This window comes from Etheostoma spectabile, unplaced genomic scaffold (assembly GCF_008692095.1).
Source record: "Etheostoma spectabile isolate EspeVRDwgs_2016 unplaced genomic scaffold, UIUC_Espe_1.0 scaffold405, whole genome shotgun sequence".
In the NCBI taxonomy this organism is placed as follows: Eukaryota; Metazoa; Chordata; class Actinopteri; order Perciformes; family Percidae; genus Etheostoma; species Etheostoma spectabile.
Genome location: NW_022605604.1, coordinates 235,344 through 244,400, shown reverse-complemented (window position 1 = coordinate 244,400; position 9,057 = coordinate 235,344). Strand labels below are relative to the sequence as shown.

The window sequence follows — 9,057 nt, the reverse complement described above, 5'->3', positions numbered from 1 at the left end:
ATCTCTCCATTAGTGCATGTATAGGGCCTGTGTGTAATGTGTGTAATGACAACAGAGTGTAAAGTGTAGTTTCCCCTTGTGGGATTAAAGTATAAAACATAAAAGAAATCAATTGAATTGACTCTTGGTGATAGAAACACATGCAACTAAACCCTTTTTTACGTTTATGTTCTCCCTTTTTGGATGTGATCTGTGTTGTTGATGACGTAGAATGATTTGCTTTTGCTTCTGATGCCGCAGAAGGGAAACCTGCTGTCAGCTCTGGATCAAACCGAGAGCAGAGTCTCAGGTGAGTCTAAAACTCTTCTTCTTTTGTTTTTTTGGTGTAACAAAGTCTGCAGTGGTCGTAGCTGCTCTGTGAATCTGTACTTAGACACGGTTTAGGGAAGTCTAACAGGCTTATTTCACTCTTTTCTGTCATTTTATAGACTAAATGATTAAGAAAGTCATTTAGAAAACAATCATTTAATTAAGTAATATGGAAGATAGTCATTAGTTGCAGCCCTTCTTGCCAGTGGGAATTGTGTTGTTATAGTCGAAGAAAAAGATGTGGACTTCATCACATCTTAACAGATCAAATGTCAGATGATGAGGACATGTATAGGCAGCGTTATATATGCAGGCTAACATGCTAACAGGCTAACATGCTTGCCAGGAAGTTCTCCTGGTGTTCTGATGCTGTCCAGATAAACCTCTTTAAAGCATGTTATTCTGCTTTTTACCCTGTCCCCTGGTGGGTCAAGTACAAAAATGCGAGCTTCAATAAACTTTGGGTCGCTTACAATGATTGTTTGCGTATTCTACTCATGAAACCGAGGTGGTGTAAGTGCAAGTGAATTGTTCTGTCAAGCAGGAGTTATTACATAGTTATTACATCATCTGCTTTACTGAGGAATCTGATGTATAAATGTATCTGTCGCCTGAATTCTTCTTGTAACTGTCATTTCACATCTAAATTGACCCGAGGTTCAGTGCTTTGATACCAGTGCCCCGTATGGGATTACTGGTGTTATATCTTCTGAGGAAGAATTTAATGTCCACAACATCCCAAATCCTTTGAAGGTTTAATACAAACGGACAGGCATGACATCTTCACAAGTTACCAAGCTACATTCACACGTCTCTGGCTAGCAACAACTTCTTCCGTCTTATTCTACAACCAGAGACAACGTCCTGTCAGCATAACCTACTCTGATTCAGAGCTCAGTGTAATAGCGCCTCCTGCTGGAACATCCCTTATTAGCAGCTAACTTCAGATACAGGATAAGGAACATGAACTATTATTCTTCCTAGAGAAGTAAATGGTTTGCTTACAGATAAGCATTCTTGTTACTCAATATTACAGTTAGGATACCACAACTGGTATAGCTGTCTTATTTAAGTGGTGTCTGTCTTGTGTATCTGTGTCTTTTTGTTGTTGTTGTTGTTGTTTTTTATGGGCCGTGAGTCTAGTAGTAAAGGCTATTTACACTAATGCCGGGCTCATTTTACTCTGCACGATTGATTAACCCTTGATTTTCCCCTTAGATAACTACAGAGTTGTGATTCTGGTTTTCAGGTACAAGTTCAAGCCTCAGAACAACAATACAGCAGCAGCAGTAGACTCAGGGTTCATTGATTCATATTTTCACTGACTTGTTGTTCTGTGTTCACAGAGGCCGGGTCGTCTGGATCCAAACTGCAGCCAGGGTAAAGACATCTTAGAAACACAGCAACGTTAGGATTTGAGTTACAATCATTGTTGGTGGTTCTAAGCGCCGGACGGAGCCACGGTGCCGCTGCTAAATAGTCTCAGGAAGGAAGTTGTTTTGGTGGAACGTGTGTACGTTCAGAAGTAGTTTTAGTTGTCAACAGAAAACTCAGATTGGACAGATAGTCTAGCTACGGTCGGGACCCTGCAGAGTCTGAGGACCAGGTACCCATAGTCCTCAGATTGGACAGATAGTCTAGAGCGTCTGGTTACCCTGCGGATCTGAGGACCAGGTAACCATAGTCCTCAGATTGGACAGATAGTCTACTAGCTGTCTGGATTTACCCTGCAGAGACTGAGGACCGGTCACCATAGTCCTCATGATTGGACAGATAGTCTAGCTAGCTGTCTGGATTCACCCTGCAGAGACCTGAGGACCAGGTAACCATAGTCCTCAGTTGGACAGATAGTCTAGCTAGCTGTCTGGATTTACCCTGCAGAGATCTGAGGACCAGGTAACCATAGTCCTCAGATTGGACAGATAGTCTAGCTAGCTATCTGGATTTACCCTGCAGAGACCTGAGGACCAGGTAACCATAGTCCTCATGAATCCACCGGAGGTTAGGACTCCAACACAAAGAAAGCAGAAGGTGACGGACATCTGGCCAAAATGAGACATCTGGAGTAAATGAAACTTCGTCGATATTGACTAATTAAACACAAACAGCCGGGAATCAAACACGTTTAGTAAATCATTAGATGAAAACACCAGGCAAAGGATCATTTTATTTACCAATGAAAAATATTTAGGTCCTGTTTGGGCAAATGTCTCCTAATTTAACGAGCCTGTGTTTGTGTTCTTGTTTGTCGACTTTCAGAGAGATCATTGATCTGCGGGATGACGACGACGACGATGAAGAGGACGAGGAAGGCTGCGTTTCAACACTGCTGATCAGTAACTCTCCCATCAGATCCTTCACTCCGATCTCAGAGGCCAGCGACTGCCTTATCGACTTCAAGAAACCGCATCGAGCCAAGACACCGCGACAAAGACGACGCCGATGACGCCGATGAGGACGACGTCCTGCAGACTAGACGTACTGGAACCAGAGCCTTAACTAAAGACCCCATCAGGTTGGATGTGACATCACCTTTAGAAAAGACTTATTTGGAAACACCTTCCTGATGTCGCGTATTTATGCAGGTAAACAAAAAACCAATTGAGCACTTGAATGGAAACTCACATTCTGACTCTTTTGTCGCCACTAAATGTGACGTTTGTGTCTGTTGAAGGTGTTTCAGACTACCTCTTCATGTATTGAACCTTTTCTTTTTTTGCAACTTGAGTCTAATGTCTCGACCCTCAGAGTGTAAATCAGATTCATTCAAACATTTCACCGGCTCTCTTAAAGTATGAAAAGTGAAGACCTGCGAGGCTACAGAACTGATCCATCGGTCTACAACTGGGGTCAGACATATCTCAGCAACTACTGCATGGACTGCCATTAATCTTTCCATAACATTCATGTTTTTGCCATCAGATAAATCCAACTGTTTTGTTTTATCTGGCGCCACCTGCAGGTCAAAACATTTTACATGTTATGACGGAAAACCGCTAAAGCTCAGGACTGAATTCGGCCTTGTGTGTTCTTAAATGACAACGCAACATGCCAAATATTGGCTTGCTGAAGTGTAAGCATGCGGGAATGCTAACATGAAGCATGCTAATGTTAGCATGTAAATGTGCTAAGCTGTCGTCATGCTAATGGTCAATTTTAAACATCAGCATGCGACACTAAAATGCGTTACAAACCTCATGATATTGGAAATGTGCGATGCTAACTGTACACATGTTCACATGCTAGCTTGTCCAGGCTGATGTTAGCATTTTAGCTAATGTTTAGCTAATGCAAATATTACAAGCTGTGTGATTCTACTCTGAGTCCAGACTTCTGAATCACATCTGATTTGATTGGTGGACAACCAACCAGCCAATCAGATGTCATCTTCTTGTGTCTGAGCCAGAAAAAGGGAAACAAAACTGGCAACAACTCGAGCTTCAATTGACGAGTAATTTTCATTATCAATTCATCTACAGATTATCTTCTAGATTAATCCCTTTTTTGTTTTGTCTTTAAAATGTCAAAAAGAAATAGTAAACCTTGTAGTTTCACTACCACGAGTCCAAAGATATTCATTTAACACTCATATGACAAAGAAGAGCAGAAGAATCTCACAGTTCAGAAGCTAGAACCTGGGAAAGTGTCACATTTTTCGATTTATGGATTATCTAAGTAGTTATCAACTCATTATCCAACTGAGGTGTTGTTTCAGCTCTTTATGTCTGAGATGGATGCAGCGGTGCAGTTTGAAATGATTCCTTCAGTCAACATCAGACTGATTAGTTAAGTGTACACAAAATGGCAAAACTATCTGATTTCCAAGGCTAGCTCGAATGTAGCTTTCTAACGTGCAAACATCAGCTCTTAAGGCGCCTTAACATTTAGCATCTTAACAAACCAGCATCAGTGTCAAAGCACAGTCGAGACTCTGAGATGTCCCTAACTGGCTGCCGTACAGAGGTTAAACCCTTTGTTATTTACAGGACAGTATGGCCTTTCTTCTGCCACTGTCGGTACACGATCCGTTCTGCACATGTGCAAGATGTTCGCTCATGTGCAGATGACATCATGATGACGTCATGATGAACGCGGATTTACGACACTGCACGATCTGTTCCCATAGACAGTTAAAGAAAGTCTGTTCGCCTCCACCGGAAAGCTAACAACGTTAGTTAGCTAACAGCTAATTTCGGCTAACCGCTAGCTGAGACAGCATGTAAAAGACCCTCAAAACTTAAAATAACCGTTTAAATATATAACAGCTGTTACGTCAGTTTTACTTTACTTGTGTTTAATGTAAAATCCAATCACTCAATACTTGTCTTTATTATTACTGTAAAGTCTTAATTTAGCTGGAGCTGCTTTACGTTATTATTGACTGAATCAAGCGGTCAGCTAGCGGTTAGCCAAATTAGCTGTTAGCTAAACTAGCGTCGTTAGCTTCCCGGTGGAGGCTAACAGCAGACCGCTACTGTGGAACGGATTGTGCAGCGCAGTAAATCCTCGTACATCATGACGTCATCTGCACATGTGCAGGACGGGTGGTGCACCGACAGGCACCACCCTCAGGACAAACATCACTTCTTTTTTTTTATTTTTGTTTTTTGTTTTTTAGAGCTAACAATAAAGTTGTCTCTCCACTTTCCATCTATCCAACAGTTACAGGTTGTGGTCTGCTAAGAGACATTTCTAATTGCGGACATTTTTTCTAATGCACGTCTCCAACTGGATCAGAGAAGATGTTAGCATTTGTTAGCATATTAAATGTTAGCATTTGTTTGCATATTAAATGGGAACTAAACCCACGATGAGAGCTCACATCACCTGCTTTCACTGACTCCAAGCAGGCAGGATGTGGCAGCAAGTGAAATGAAGCAATACTGAAACCTCTGTATTTCCTCTTTTTAAGATCCCACACCGCCTGGTGATGGGTGACTGTTTTTCTGTAGTGACCACATGTGACCCGAGCAACTCGAAAAATGTTGTCACTGCACTGTGGAAATAATCTTGTTTCATTCATTCATTCAGTCATTTACTGTGGACCATTTTTTTTTTTAATCAATCAAAAATATTTCTCGCCAAGTTGAGAGACGTATCATTTGCTTGTTGCTGTTTTGTTGCATTCGAGTGCTCGAGTATTAAATACGGCATTAGCACTTTAGAGTTAAATTCCCCGGTTGTCCGACTCGATGAAGTAAAGTCACCGTAACGCACGTTGGTTCATTGGTAGAAGAGATGTGCAGGTGAACTGCATGTTGTTTTTCTAATGTCCTTTCACACAGACGCAGTGTTTTGTCCAATCCTCTGCGTCAGCGTGTGGCGGGTTTTACTCTCCCGTGAGACGCTGACGCAACGCAGCAACACGCCGACTCCTGTTTTGAAAGACTTTGTCACAACGTTGGGTTGCGCCAACCGGGCTGAAGTTTAGGAGGGAAGACCCTGTTGCCTAAGTTAAGTTCAAACGGAAGATGGACAGCTGTTCGTCCAGTGGGAAGTGAAAACTAAATATTTATAGCCAAAGTACATAGACACTTAAAGGGGATTCTGACCCTGTGGGCATTAATGTGTTGTCATGAGGAGGAAGTGTTCAGACCCAACGTCTAATACCACACTGTAAAAAATACTCTGTTAAAAGTCCTGCTTTGGAAACGTTGAGTCAAAGATGTGTAAGTAGCATCAGTCCTGTGACTGTTCTACTGTATGTTGCATTCAATGGATTAATATGACTCATGCATTAATGTAAATGTAAATCTTGGTTTCACGATGTTTTCTGCGAGTGGACGGAAACGAGCGTCCGTTCACGTTCTTGAATGTTCGCTTTGTGTTAAATGTGGATGAAAACCTGACTGTAGCTTTAAGATTTATCCACACTTGGACTCAAAAGCTCTGGAGCCTTTTTAAAAAAAAAAAAGAAATATCTAAAAGACTTATATTAGTACAAGAAATAAAGGTTTGAAATCCATCATCCCCAGCAGGTGAGTCGATGTTACACTCTGTGCACTTAAAGGCTTCATGTCGGCTTAAAAACTGGGCAAACAGTTTTTTTATTCATGAAATGATCCACAATAGGCCAATAAAGCTGTTATGTTTGTAAAAAGTTCCGCTTGTTTCTGTTTTGTTAAACATAACCTGTTATTTTGACATCTATTTGTGCACCTTAACAGGAACGTCTCCAAGGTAAACGCTGATGTGACATCACAGGAAATGCCCCCATACCCACCGGTTTGCTCCAGGCTGATAAACACACCAATGAGAAGGGTTTGTCGGCTGCAGTGGGCTTGAAACCTTTTAGTTTGCACCACTTTTAAAATGAGAAACGTGTTTGTAGCTGTGGTTTATGGTTCCAATCAGCAGAAATACTCCATTACACGTAGCCTATACAAGTTATGCACTTAAAACGTCAAAATATACTTAAAGTTAAAGTGTTCATTTTGAACAACGGCCCATTTTAGTATAAATATTTACATCAGAAATGTGTAAAAAAAAGTGTTATAAAAAGAAAATTCTTTCGGGCTTATTTGAGTGAATGTACTTCCTTCCACCACTGGACATTCAGTAACTCTCATCTCTAAATGAGTTCCCAAGCAGCGACGGTGACTCCTAATTTAGGATGGAGGTAATTTGGGGTGAACTGGTCCTAGAGAGAGACTGCGCTCACCGTGAGCCTTTACGCTAAGGGGACCAGATTTCTCAGACAAAATCCGGGGACATTTTCAGCTCAGAAGCGGATTTACCTCCAAAACACGTCATGTTTTTATTTTTGTAAAACTTAAAACGGGGACACTAGACCTAGGAGCGGTTCTCCCAACAGACCACATCGTGGAAGGATTCTAAGGAGGGTCGACCTTCTTGGAAAGATTAAGATCCTTTTTAACATGAAAGTGCGTTGGCTAAACCCACCAGACCATGTAAATAACAGTGATCTGGCAGCGTAAAACACGGTTTCTAGAACATCTCTGAGCTGTCTGGAGCGACTATCGGCTCCGTTTGGTCAGGGTTTTCTTTCTTTCGTTCCAATATCGGGTCTGTCGGTCTCAGTGGAAACCGGGGACAGGTCCAGCCGGGGACAGGGGACTCTCCGCGGAAACCGGGGACATCTGGTCACTTACTTTACGCGCAGCAAGACCACCACCGCTACAAATCAAACGAGCGCTCCTTCGGCTTCCTCTGGACTTCACCAGGACCACGACACGCTTTCCTCTCGGTGAGGCTCGGCCGTGGGGGGGGGGGCGTCGGGTTCGGGTCCCCCCCCCCCCCCCCCCACGTTGAGTACTCCCCGTTTCGGATCGGTACCTCCCCGTGTAAAACACGACAGCCGCACCCGACGTACTCGGACCGCAACTCAAACGCGCGCACAGCTCACCTCCTCATGCGTCACATGATGCGCGTGCACACACACACACACACACACACACACACACACACACACACACTGAACTGTCACCTTATTCATTAAGGAAGTTGACTCGTGTCGGTCTGAGCAGCGCAGAGCAGCGGTGAGTTACTTGGTTTCATTACCTGTTGGATGCGCTTTTTTGATAGAATAGAACTTGTTGATCAGGTTCCCAACACTTCTAATGAAAATAAAAGCCACAAATCTTAAAACCACAAAACGTGTGAATGCTGCCTGAAGATTTAGTATTAAAAAACCTTCCTTTACCTTTTTCTTTATATTTGGAACAGCAGCTCTATACATATCTACTCTATTCTTTAGTGGTAATATTGGCTTATTTTTTATCATTATACCAGTCTCTTCAGAAACTGGAAATATTTTATTTTTATTTTTATGTTTTTAAAGTGGTTCACATTTTTGCTCCTGTAGAAGCCCAATGAAAAGCTACAGGATACAGATTAGATTTGGGATAGACTTTACATTTGATAATTCTGTCAATTCAATGTATTGTAAAGATTTAGAAGTGAAAGAAAAGGAAAGACAGCAGCTGAAGTATGCCGATGTTTTCTCCTTTTCTGCCCCAATGTGCCGGCCCACTGGTTGGATTTCCTTATGTGTAGAGTTGGCTTTGGTTTGTGTTTGTTAGATTTATTATTTATTACAGTGCGTTTGGACAGGTCTGACGATGAAAAGCAGAGGAAAGTGAAAGAGGACTCATTCCCCTTCTGTCTGTCACTTGACCGTTCAGTGTGATGACTCTGCAAAGCCACAGGATCTTGACAAAGAAAAGGATTCTGGTGGATTTCTTTGCTTTTGCTCACAATAGTTACTGTCATTTCACTCCAGGATGGTACTTGTTATTATTTAGCATTGGTTTAAACTCCTAAATCTTCCATTGACAGTTACATGCACAACAGCGATGCAACTTCTGATGAGGAAATGAGTGATTACACCATCTCAGCTGACTCATGAAACTATCCACATTTCAAATTGAATTCCCGTGCATCTAACAACAAGACTAACATTGACAAATACAAATAAATATATTCAGGTGGTCTCAAATCTCGAGGGTGGGACTAATCGACTCGCTCTCTTACTATCAAATTGCACAAAATCCAGATGTGTAAAGCTCAGAGTAAAAAACGGTCATCTGAGTCACCTCCAGTTAGAACCACACGTTCAAATCCTTTAAATGTGACCTTTCCGGCTCAGTTTTAGCTTCATAATTGTATTCTTATTACAGTAGAACATGTTTAAACACTTTAATGTTTAAAAACAACAACACTTGATTGCTCTGCAGTTGTATTCACTCTCTGCATCAACTCTCTGTTTTGGCGCCTGTCTCTTCAAGC

General features: G+C 41.9%; 1 protein-coding gene across 1 annotated transcript in view; it reads left to right on the top strand.

The window, feature by feature from the left end:
- uimc1 (ubiquitin interaction motif containing 1) overlaps positions 1 to 5,526 on the top strand; it is a gene marked incomplete in the record, with an annotated part of 98,508 nt that extends 92,982 nt beyond the window's left edge. Inside the window, 3 exon segments of the mRNA XM_032511640.1 lie at positions 241 to 289; positions 1,656 to 1,689; positions 2,569 to 5,526. Of these exon segments, the coding sequence (XP_032367531.1) occupies positions 241 to 289; positions 1,656 to 1,689; positions 2,569 to 2,755 (270 nt within the window).
- Positions 5,527 to 9,057: the final 3,531 nt, after the last annotated feature.